Source organism: Nicotiana sylvestris, chromosome 4 (assembly GCF_000393655.2).
Source record: "Nicotiana sylvestris chromosome 4, ASM39365v2, whole genome shotgun sequence".
NCBI classification, from domain to species: domain Eukaryota; kingdom Viridiplantae; phylum Streptophyta; class Magnoliopsida; order Solanales; family Solanaceae; genus Nicotiana; species Nicotiana sylvestris.
The window spans coordinates 121,659,434-121,671,877 of NC_091060.1; the positions used below are offsets into that span (position 1 = coordinate 121,659,434).

At 37.2% G+C, this 12,444-nt stretch overlaps 2 protein-coding genes across 3 annotated transcripts; both read left to right on the forward strand.

The window, feature by feature from the left end:
• LOC104222839 (uncharacterized) lies at window positions 1–927 on the forward strand. Its single transcript, XM_070173444.1, has 2 exons — window positions 1–271; window positions 389–927. Exons 1-2 carry the CDS (start codon window positions 1–3, stop codon window positions 925–927), a joined length of 810 nt encoding a protein of 269 aa, XP_070029545.1.
• A 5,460-nt stretch (window positions 928–6,387) lies between these two features.
• LOC138889050 (F-box protein At5g03100-like) lies at window positions 6,388–8,862 on the forward strand. 2 transcript variants are annotated; one of them, XM_070171617.1, is made up of 3 exons: window positions 6,388–7,539; window positions 7,728–7,892; window positions 8,277–8,862. In XM_070171617.1, the coding sequence occupies exon 1, from the start codon at window positions 6,499–6,501 to the stop codon at window positions 7,429–7,431; it is 933 nt and encodes a 310-aa protein (XP_070027718.1). In that variant the 5' UTR covers window positions 6,388–6,498; the 3' UTR covers window positions 7,432–7,539; window positions 7,728–7,892; window positions 8,277–8,862. The 2 variants fall into 2 exon arrangements, with proteins under 2 accessions (XP_070027718.1, XP_070027719.1); XM_070171618.1 differs by having other exon boundaries at window positions 8,327–8,862.
• Window positions 8,863–12,444: the final 3,582 nt, after the last annotated feature.

Consider the following 12,444-nt stretch of genomic DNA (forward strand, 5'->3'; position numbering starts at 1 on the left):
ATGGCTGAAGGTAAAAGAAGATTTCATAGAATGTACATATGCTTCAATGCAATGAAGTTGGGGTTTAAAGAAGGGTTGAGACCATTCATTGGACTAGATGAGACTTTCTTAAAGGGTCATTGCAAGGGGAAATTATTGGTGGTTGTTGCACAAGATTGTCAGAATCATTTCTATCCATTGGCTTGGGCTGTAGTTGACAAGGAAAACACCTTGACATGGACATGGTTTTTGGAGCTGCTGAAACACTCATTGAATCTGAAAGATGGAACCAGTATTACCTTTATGTCTGATATGCAAAAGGTACAACTTATGATTTTGCTTAGCTGACTATTTCTAGTTATTTTTAAGTTATTATATAGTTAATTCTATTTAAATTTACATGTGCAAGGTCTATTAGGAGCAGTAAGAACTGCCCTTCCTCTCTCAAATCATAGGTTTTGTGTGAGGTATATTAAAGCCAACTGGAGTAAGAGGATCAGAATTTCAAGAGAGATGAAGAAATACCTATGGTGGTCTACTTGGAGCACTTATGAGGAGGACTTTAAAGATCAACTAAAGAGTCTTGGTGAATTGTCTGTTGATGATGCCAAGGAGGTTCTTAGGTATCCACCACAAAATTGGTGTAGGTCCTACTTTGATACATTGTGCAAAAATCAGATGGTGGATAATAATTTTACAGAGTCCTTCAACTCTTGGATCTTAGAAGCAAGAGGGAAGCCTATCCTGAAGATGATTGAGGATATTAGAATCAAGGTCATGAACATATTGAGAGAGAAGGAAGAAGAAGCTAGAACATGGGGAGGTGAGTTTAGTCCTAACTGTATGAAGTTGTATGCTACTTATTTGAAGGTAACCAACTTATGCACTGTTCATTTCAATGTTGAAACTGGCTATGAGGTTTCTGAAGGTGTGATAGACATACAGTGAACCTAGTGGAGAAAAAATGCACTTGTAGATTCTGGCAGTTGACTGGCATCCCATGCCCTCATACCATTAGGGCACTAAAATACGAGAGAGGGGATCCAATGACTAAAATTAGTTGGTGTTACAGCAAGGAAGCTTACCTGATGACATATAGGGCCAAGTTGATGCCTGTTAAAGGTGAAAAGTTCTGGAAAGTATTATCAGAACATGCTATGGACCCTCCTCCACTTGCCAAAATTGTTGGAAGGCCAAAAGTCAAAAGAAATAGGGAGAAGGATTAAGCTAACAAGAGATAAGGAGATTGGGTTGCATCAAGGAGGGGAACTAGAATGACATGCAGCATTTGTGGTGAACTGGACTACAATTCAAGGACATGCAAGGTACTTGCTTCTTAACTTATCTTTCTTCTTATAATATTACAGTTATTTAATAGAAAGTTTTTATTTTTAATAGGTTGGTGCTGAAGGAAATGTTGAGGATGTTAGTTGTTCAGCCCCTCAACCAACTCAACCAACACAAGAAGGTGAACATGAAAGTGAATTTATGTTCATGTCTACACCAAGAGTATCAAGACACCAAAACAGAACCCTTTGGTGATGGAACTAGTGAGCATGAAAGTGACCCTGCTTTAATGCCTAAGATTATTTCTGAAGATCAATCACGACTACTGATGAGGCAACAACAATTGACCTCAGAAGGAACAAGAGTCATCTCTTTCAAAGGAGATCATACTGGTGTCAGTTATCCCACTTATCTTCCTTACTCACCTACTAAGCTCACTTGAAAAGGCAAAGAAGTTGTGACTGGAAATCAATTGGAAGTGGCAAGACAAAAGAAAGTCGGAAAGTTAAAGTGCAGGAAACTCAATGGGAACTCACAAATCTAGGAATCTTGGTTATTGTATGTAGTTGCAAATCTGGTAACTCACAAAACCCTTTTGTTTTGATGTTTTGGTTTGTATTGTAATATTACAGCAGTGCTATTTGGTTTAGTAGTTATTTTTTAAACATGTTTTGATGGATGGACAGTGTTGTTTTGTAGCAGCAGTACTGATATTTTAATATTACAGCAGTCCAATTTAAATTACAACAGTACTGATAGTTTACAGCAGTTTAGTTTGCACAGCAGTGTTGTTTTGTTGCAGCTGTTTTGACAGTATTTTTTTGCAAATTTGGACAGTGTTGTTTACAGCAGTGTTTTGCAAATCTGGATAGCTTTTTTTGCAAATCTGGACAGTTTTTTTTTTTTTTTGCAAATCTGGACAGTGTTGTTTACAGCAATGTTTTATTTTGCAAATCTGGACAGCGTTGTTTATAGCAGTGTTTTATTTTTTTGCAAATTTGGACAGTTTTGGACAGTGCTGGACAGTTTTTTGGTTTAGTTTGCACATCAGTGTTTTGTTTTGTTATTTTCCAAGGTTGTTGGTTCATGAACATGTGATTTAACCTGTAGTTTCCATAGTTTGTTCCCTGTAACAATTAATTGCTTGAAGTAAACTCATGAATATAAAAAATTTACATAGGCATCTGAAATGCCAAGTTAAATAAACTTCAATGGATGTGTCTGAGGACAAATTCCGGGAACAAATACACTATTGTAAAAGGATTGTTTTCAGTGCAATTCCTCAGACAGAAGAACTAGAATCAAGAACATACTAAATAAATTGCAATTACCATCACTTTGAAGAGTTGGAAACATACTACAACATACTAAACCAACATACATTCACTTCATCATCCATATAACTAAACCAAAATACTACAACAACATATTAAAACAACATACATTCACTCCATCATCCCTACGACAACCAAAGCAAATAATAAAGCCCATGAAACCAAAATGATATTTCTTATCTTCTTCACTTTGACCTCAAAATTACTAGCTTTTTCAGCTTCCACAAGTTGAAATTGCTCCATTTCATCAAGTTTCATCTTCAAAGTGTGCCTTTCAACCGTCATAACATCTTCCATTTCATCAAACAAGTTCTTAGAGCCCCTTTGAACCATAATAGCTTGTTCCATGAGGTAAACTTTATTCCTCAAATTGTTCATCTCAGCCTTAGCAGCATCAAGTTTAGTTTTTAAATCTTTGATCACCATCACCGCTCAACGAGGGAGCTCTTCGTCAATCCATTCAAAATACCCGCAAGAACTAACCTACACCATTATTAAAATTTACAGCAATGCTGGTTTTGTACATAAACAATAAAAATCAAGAACGACCTAACTCAACAAAAGAAGATGAATCACATAAATCGACCAAAAACAGAATAAATTCAAAACTAACCTTGGATTTTGGACATTTGTAGAACCTTCTCTCAGCATTGGCATCTGACCAAGCTATCAAATATAGCGAAATTAATCCGCAATGACACCTTCTTGCATATTGAATTTCATGCGCATTCACAAATAAATTAAACATTGAGCAGAAATTTGGAGATTTGAATATATTCAGATGATCTTCAATTTGTGTTGTTAACCTCAACTCTCAAATCGCCATAGAAGAACAGTCTAGGAAGAAATTGGGTTTTTGTTTGGAAATGGGGTTTACGGCCTTTGTTTGATCTTTGTTTGGAAATGGGAATCGTAACGGGTTTATGAGGTTGCCCCGCTTATGTGGCTGTCATGTCACAGCTATGTGGATGCCATGTAAGATTAAAATGGCTTGTGGGGAGGGTCGTTAGGTTGAAGGGCATTAGTGGCCCATTGTGCTAACGAGGAGGATTTTTTTGGCCCAATTTACTAACGGAGGACAAAAGTAAGCTATATACCATAGTTTAGGGATATTATTGGACCTTTTTCATTTTATTTAAAAAGGTAGAAATTACCAGGGCATCATTGTGTGGCTGAGATATGCCTTCTGCTTCCTCATCATAGAATGATAGGACGTCCTCGGGCACATAGCTCCGAGTCCATTTTTCTCTTGTGATTGACACTTTGGTGCGTTTGAACACAGGTCATTGTGGGATATTGACACCGCCAACGATCATATGAATAACATGTTATGGTTCTTCCTGCTCATTTTTTCTTGCATCTCTCTCCTTGAAGTGATTTTTGGCTCGATCACTGAGAAATTCTCGAAGGTGACCCTCGTTGAACAACCGAGCTACCTCTTCCCTTAGTTGCCTGCAATCTTCGGTTCTATGACCGTGTGTGCCATGGTACTTGTACATCAAGTTTGGGTTCCTTGAGAAGGATCAGTTTGTATAGGCCTGGGCCACTTGGTGTCTTTGAATCTTCCAATAGCTGACACAATCCCCAATGTATCTATGCTAAAGTTATACTCCGATAATCGGGGTACCTCTGCGGGGTCGGTATGTTTATCGAAACTGCTCTTACTCATGAGTCCCCGAGAATTTTGACCTCGATCGCTTCTCCGATTGTTTTGAGGAGCATTACGACTCGAACCGTTATTTCTCCGATCGATGTATGGCTGGTACCGCTCCTTATTTGATCTTGATTCCTTGTCCGTATCCCTCAGGGGCTTGGCTGTGAATCTGTTAGGATGAACTAAACCCGAGGGGGCTCCCAACTGGTCGTCCTCGACCCTGATTTTTGACTAATAATGGTTGTGCACATCTGACCATGTCACAACTGGGTACTCGATCAAGTTCTGCTTTAATTGTCGAGATGCAATCGAACTCCGTTCATTCAAACCCTGCATAAAGTCCTATACTGCCCAGTCATCGGAGACTGGCAGTAGTGCCATTCTTTCCATCTGAAACCTGGACACGAACTCCCTTAATATCTCGTCATTCCTTTGTTTTATCTTGAAGACATCTGATTTCCTCGTTGCCACCTTTATGGTCCCGACATGTGATTTTACGAATGCGTCTGCTAACATAGCAAATGAATTAATAGAGTTATGAGGCAAGTTATGGTACCAAATCATGGCTCCTTTCGACAATGTTTCCCCAAACTTTTTCAATAATACTGATTTGATCGCGTCGTTATTCAAGTCATTTCCTTTGATCACACAAGTATATAAAGTAATATGCTCATTAGGGTCGGTTGTCCCATTATATTTTGGTATATCAGGCATATGAAACTTTTTAGGTAAGGGCATCGGAGCCGCACTCTGAGGAAATGATTTTTGTATGAACATTTTGGCATCTAAACCTTTCAAAACTGGAGGTGCCCCCGGTATTTGATCAACACGGGAGTTATAAGTCTCCACCTTTTTATCATTGTCCTCAATCTTCTTTTCCCCGGACTCGATCCTCTTGGTGAGCTCTTCAAGCATCCTCAAAATGGTAGGGTCAGTCCCCGAGTCATTTCCGTTCGACCTCTCTGGCGCTAGTTCAACATGTCGAGTGTTTTCATGTTCAGCTACACTCGGAGTCTTATTCAGACTTTGAAGTTGGGCGATGGCGATCTGCTGAGCTTGCAGCATCTCGAATAGCACTTGGAGGCTGATTCCCCCATCTCCCATTCCTTGTGTTCCTTGTCCACCAAATCAGGCTTCCCTGCGTACACTCTCTCCGGGGTCTGTGCCTAAATCCACGTTTAGAGCAATGTGTGAACTAACCTCAACTGGTTCCATATTTGGCACTTCTCCGGGGTTTATTGGTGGTACACCGACTCCTATATTGTTGTTTTCTCCAAGACTTTCGTTGTCATGAACAGGAGCGTTTTGTGAGCTAGACATGTTTCACCGTGAGAATCAAAAATTGTTGACAAGAAAAAGTATAAAAATAACGTGTGAAATGAGGATCCGTAATGAAATAATCACTATTATCTTTAGCCCCACGGTGGGCGCCAAACTGTTTACCTCGAAAATATGAGTAACAATTGAATTTGATTTGTGGTTTTAAAGATATGTGATTTAGTTTAGTACCAATTAATAATCAAGAAATATGAAGTAGAAATGAAAAAAATAAGTGAATCAAACCAATGTTACTTAGCAGTGGTGACCTCGAGCTTAGTGACCTCGAGGTGAACTAAGAGCAATAAAATAAGAACAATAAATGTAAAGGACAGTTTGAACAGTAAGAGAGAAAAGTAGGATAGTATATTCTTTTGCCAATGATTAGATTATGTTACGAATGATTGGGGTCTCTTTTATATAATAGGGGAACCCCTTAATAAGGCACGTTTCCATATATAGTAAAGAATCTTATTAGTACAACTATCTAACCGCCTAGTACGGAATCGTACAATCATATTTCGGGATTTGTGCCATGATTTGGGGACGTGGCGGGAATATCGCTCATTCTGTTATAAATCCATAACAGCATTATTTCGGGGTCTTCGGTGTCCATTGTACTTTGATCCTGGGGCATTGCATCATATTTTCAAGCTCGGGTTTGGTCCATCGGACTTGAACTCGGGCTTAAGACGGACCATCGAGCCTATAAATCGGAGGCATATGATTTTGACCGTACCGTTATTTCTAAAAAAGAGTTACTCTATTTGGGTCAGATTGTCAAATGTGTTTATTCAGTTTGTTTGCGTCATCAAATCTAATAAAAACCGAAGTCGGGATTTGAAAAAGACGGAGCACAAAACAAACCCTTAAAGTGTTTGTTCGAACTGACGATTCCAATTTCCAAACCCGTTTGGTCCCAAAATCATGACTTCCGGCGAAGATGACGAGTTTAGAAGTAGTAATTTGACAATTTTTCCACCGTCGAAGAAACAGAAAGTGAGAGTTAGTGGAGTTGAAGAAGCCCTAGACCGACTCAGTGAGTTGCCAGAGTCGCTCCAAGTTCAAATTCTTTTTCTTTTGCCTACAAAGGATGCATTCGCAACATGTATTCTCTCTAAAAGGTGGCGCTATCTCTCTACTTTAGTTGATAAGTTCAGTTTCAATTGTAGAGATTACCTTAAAGCAGAAAACCCGGTATCCTTTGCTGACTATGTATTAGCCCATTCCCTTTCTCCCAAAATAAAAACATTGGAGCTCGACTGCAGTGAAAGGTATGTAAACTGGTTGGATAGTAGTATCCTGGATGAACACCTGTCGCAAATCAGTCGATCTCTTAGTTTTGTTGTTGAGAAAAAAGTAGAAAATGTTGTATTCTGGTCAGATGATGATAGCACTTGCACTTGGCCTGAATCTGTCGGTACATATTCGTCGTTGATAACTTTAGATTTTATATTTTGTTGCTTTAGTCGTGATGCGATCTTAGCGTGGAAGTCTTTAAAGAGCGTTAAGTTGGAGTTTTTTCTGTTATCTGAGGATCATTGTGTGAACTTACTGTCTGGCTGTCCTGCTTTGGAAACTTTAGAATTATCTTTGGTTGCGGGTTTTAGTCGCCTAGAAATTAATTCCTTAAAATTAAAGAGACTGAATTTGAAAGGTTATTGGATGGCTAATAATAGAAGTGATCATTCCTTGGAAATTATTGCTCCGTATCTTCAGCATTTGGAGATTTCCGGAGATCTTTATGATCTCAAGTGCAGGCTAGTAGATGTGTCCTCCTTGGTTAATGCCTGCCTCACTTTCAACCTCAAGTGTATCAAAGACATCCGGTTTGAAATTTATGAAGATTTTAATAAATAGGAAGACAGTTGCCGTGATTATCCTCAACTTCTTAGGACCCTCGTACAAGATAATCTTCAAAAGGTGAGTTGTGCAACGGAGCTAACAATCGGAACTTGGTTCACAGAGGTTTGTTTTTAACTCAAAAGTCTTTATTTTCTCTGATTGTTTTGTACAAACCAGGATTTTAGTACATTGATGTTGCTTAGAGTGTTAGATGGTTCGATTCACTCTGATGTGGACTGTGGAATGCATTCTTTTTTGTTGTTATTGCTTTTATTCATTCTTTACTAGTTTGGTTGGGATTACTGCACCAGGTCTTGTGCATGTTCCAGTTCAAAGGGGTGCTAATTCCAGAAACAGAATGCAAACATCTGGCCCTAGAGTTGCATACGAAAAAGTTTAACTTGTATGGAGTAGCTGGCTTTTTGCGAGCCTCGCCTTATGTGGAGACACTCAACATAGGCATGGATGCTGCTGATGTAACTTCTTGGAACTTTTTCTCTTCTTTTCACATCTATTCATCTTATGACGTTTTAACAATCCCCCCCCCCCCCTTCCTCTCTTCTGCCGAGAGGTTGCTGAAGGTTAATGCAAATATATCCTCAATTTTCAGTAAGAAGCTTTGCTGATGTCATTAAAAAGCTTCACATTATTATTGTTGGTGGTGTTGCTTTCATTGGGGCAAACGAACTCCAAAAGGAAACTGATTCTTGTGCTATCACCTCTTTACTGCACGCCATGAATCTTTATGTTAGGAAAGCCATCGTAATCATTTTCCAAGTACCATTAAGATTTGTTGGTTCTAAAAAATTTCCCTAATAGACACTTATATTGTGAAATCATTTCTTGTCACAATTGTGCAGTTTCATTAGGCTGACCTGCATTTGGTACTGATTATATCATGTGTCTTCAGTCAGATGAACCCCGCTGCAAGTATTAGTTAAAATATCTGGCTAGAGGGGATAATATTGATTTGCAGAGTCGGATTTCCAGCTTCGTGTTTCCCAATCTCAAGAAAGTTAAGATTGTCATCTCCTCCGGGGTGTGTTTGAAAGATCATTTCAAGTGGGGCTTTGACAAGCTGTTTAAACTTTCAGAATTTCTATTGAAGAGAGCAACGGTTTTGGAAAAGTTCGTTCTCATATCAAAAAGAAGAAAGTGCAAGAGGTGTTCAATGAACTGTGTATCCCGATATTTATTTCGATTGGCTGAGAAATTGTTAGGTTGCCCAAGATCTTCCACCAATTTCCTGATTATCTTCCAGGAGTGAGCTTTGTGTAACTTGGCTGCTAGTAGTTCTCTCTCAGGATATGAGAAATGTTGTTTTATATTGAGTTTTTGATAAACTGCTCATGCAGTCATAAATCTTTAACTATGGCTAATTAGTGTATATTCAGTTTTTACTTCAATTTATCACTTAATCATGGTATGCAAGTGATTTGGTGTTAACTTTGGGCGTGGGTAAATATTTTCCATGAATTATTGCCGTTAGGTTCACCACATTATCACTGATAAAATTTATATTAACTGTACTAGTTTTAGACTTGTCATAGTATTTCAATTTTGTTATCAAACTAGGTCGCGTAAAAGTCAAGATAGAGGAGTAATACAAGAATTTTTCCTTTATACAAAGAAATGAAAGCAGGGTTATAATTCTATTGAATAATGTCCAAAATTTCAAGTCGTGTATCAAAGGGACTAACGTTGCTCTAAAATTTCAACTTGAAGCCAATAGAAAAATGAGATTGCAAAGACGCAAAAGCTTTTCGGCTGTTCTGAATTTTCAAAGCAAAAGCCTACAGCTTTGAGGTTGGGAAATACAAAGCTTGAAATTTAGTGTTGCAAATCAATACTAGATACATTTCCAATTCTTATAGATGGATTATTTTAAACCACGAGCAAGATGAAAACTGATTAAAAGGTAATATTAGCAGTAATGGGAAAGAAAAATGTTCTTTTCCTTTTCAAGTTTTGATAAAAATGATACGTCGCCTTAATTTAAAATGAAAATGGAATACCATTACTGAAATTTATTACCTAATTGTCTGAATTTCTACGAAAGTTGATAGCTTAATTGCAGTAAAATATCAATAGCACTAACCACCGTTTGTTTAAGTTACTTGAAAAAATTATGAAATGGAACACGCTATCGAAATATTTAGTGTCTCTGTTTCTAGTCGTCTGTGAACTTTGAGATCCCTAAAAATGGAAAAAAGGACTAATTTTATGAAGCAGATTTGCAAAACGTCTCATCTCACCTAATTGTTTTTTTTTTAATGTATCTTGGCATTACGCAGTGCCATTTCTAAACAAAGCCACAAACAATATATTACACAATTATTCTAACTTTGCCATTTAACGCATATGTTTCAACTTATGTTACAACTATATCCAATATGTAGCAGTTGCCTCATGTTCTGTAAAATACTCAACCTGAAAATGTTTTCTAAAATTCTGCTTCATATTTTTTATGCTTTTATACGTAATGTTAAGTTTGGATTCATCAATATGGTCAGCAGGTTAGATGAACAAATTAACCACTACATACTCACGAAGGGGCTATTATAATCACTGGACAATATTTTCTGCCCTTATTACAAGTTACAATATATGTTTATCTCTCCTTCTTGTAATTAAAAAAAATGGCAGCTCTTACTAGATGTGATGTCTCTCTCTTTTCTATAAAGTCTATCCAAATTTGTTCTGTTCATGGCTTCTTCAAGTGGTAAGGTTCATGATACTGGCTACTATTGTTTTCTTGAATTCGTGTAGATATGCGATCGCGAATTACAAGTATAGGGAAGTTTTAAACTCGAAGAGCTGTAAATTTGTGTTTAGAAGAAAGAAGGTTTGGGGTTCATTGGTCAAGATTGTGTAATATGCTTATCAGAATTTGAGAATGGAGACAAGGGAAGAAAGCTGGAAAGTTGTAAGCATATATTCCATGAAAACTGTTTGGAGAAATGGATATGAATGCACAAGGATAGCTCTTCTCTTGCTATCTAGCTTGAATAGAGGGTATTGCCATTCTAGTTTCATGTTTTTTCCCTTCCGTTGTAACTTTTCCAATTGATGATACTTAAATAACAGAGTAGTTTGTGGCATCAAAATAGGTTAAACACAGTCAAGATTGAGAGGTAACACCAGGAATTGTTTGTTCATTTAGTGGAACAGAAGAGAATAATGAAATGAAGCTAGCTAGGCTTTAAAACTATTGAACGTAATGCACAATTTAATTTCAATACATCAAGATTAACAAACTATATATGGAGTTGTAACCTAAAATCAATAGTAATCTACTAAAATATCAAACGTGACACTTGTGCAAACTTCACTAAATTGGTCCTTAATATCATGTTGAACCAAACCCCGTTGTTCTAATTAAACAAAGGGAAAACAAAAACTAAACTATTTCTCACAACATTTATCAAGAGAGTTGTTGTTCTGAAAAATGCTTCACAACCCCTTGTAAGCTGTCCCGTCCAACTAAATTCCGCCTGAAGAATATAGATTTAAGGCAAATCAAACAGATAGATCTAAACAGATATTCTTATTATGACCTTAATGTCAAATATAAAGCTTCACCAGTTCTTTAAGCGTAAGTCAAAACTGCTAAAAACTATTTGAGATAAAACAAACAATTATTCGGACCTTTTTCTTCCAAGAAAAAAGTCAAAAAGGAAGTCATTTCACATTCATAGAACTTTATGCTGTTGACAAAGCAAGGGATCAAAACACAACACTTCAGGCGGCTAAATTATCATAAAGAATGTGGCCTTATCTGCTCATCTTAACAGGTACGTGAAAACAAAAGTTGCAAGAAATTTCAATGCATGCATACAACATCTAAAATGGAACAAAACAAAAGCTTCATGAGAAACGAAGCTACCATAACATTTGATATGCCACAAGGGTAAGTCCAAAAGAATAGTTATTAGTTATATATAGAAGTTAAAGATCCATGATTGCATGAAAAGTTTATCAAACTCATTGCAATGGATCAATCCTTTATTAATATATTTTCCATGTGTTCAATTATAAAGCAGTGCTGGTGCTACAGACCATGATCCTTTCCATGTGTTCCATCACTTCCATGATTGTGATGTTTGCACTTGCCATGACCCAAAATCCACTAGTCGTGATGACACTTAACCCAACCTGCTAGGTAAGCTTAATGACAATTCAATTCAAATGAGATTTACTGAGAAAATAAATAATAAAATAACTGAATTTTTATACAAAAATTTCAAGGATTGATAGTACAAATCATGGGCTTCTAAAACTTAGAGTTTACAAAGCTGCCGGTATGAAATGAATACATCATACGTTCGAGATCTACATAAACAGATTTATAAATCTAAAGCTACCAAGAACAAGAGGCAGCTATAATCGGGACACAGGTACATCTTCAATGCCAGCTTCCGCCATACACAACAACATCAACTCCAAAATCTGCACGCAAGATGCAGAAGTGTAGTATGAGTAAAACCGACTTCATGTACTCAATAAGTAACAACCGACCGACGAGCTCGGAAACACGGTCAGGGTCCAGTACCAATAGCTAAAAACAACTCGTAACAACATAACGAAGCAGTAACTCAAAAGATCTCGTGTTTAGCTCGTTCTAGAAGAATAGACATGATTTTCAGGTATAACAGAAAAACCCAAATCTTTCACCGGAATTACCAAAATATGAGTATATCAGAAAACTGTGATTTTTCCCAAACTTTGAACAACATAGAAGATATTTCATTATAAGAGAGCATGAGGAAAGTACATCTCTATGCCTACATGTCAATATGCATGTCAAGTCATCACTTATCATATACCGTCTAGCATGAGGCGAGTATGCATCGCAATGCCTACATGTCAATGTACATGTCAAATCATGAATGTCACAATATTGTGTAGCAAGAGGAAAAATGCATCTCTGTGCCTACATGCTAAGTATGCATGTCAAATGAATGATTCCACGATGATAATTCCAGATATTCACACTCTCAGAGAACTCAATCTGCCTGTCTTAAACTC

Coding starts and splice junctions, on each gene's coding strand:
- LOC138889050 (XM_070171617.1), top strand. CDS start 6,499: ATGACTTCCGGCGAAGATGACGAGTTTAGAAGTAGTAATTTGACAATT.
- LOC104222839 (XM_070173444.1), top strand. CDS start 1: ATGGCTGAAGGTAAAAGAAGATTTCATAGAATGTACATATGCTTCAAT. Junction 272..388: donor GAATCTGAAAGATGGAACCA/GTATTACCTTTA, acceptor TACATGTGCAAG/GTCTATTAGGAGCAGTAAGA.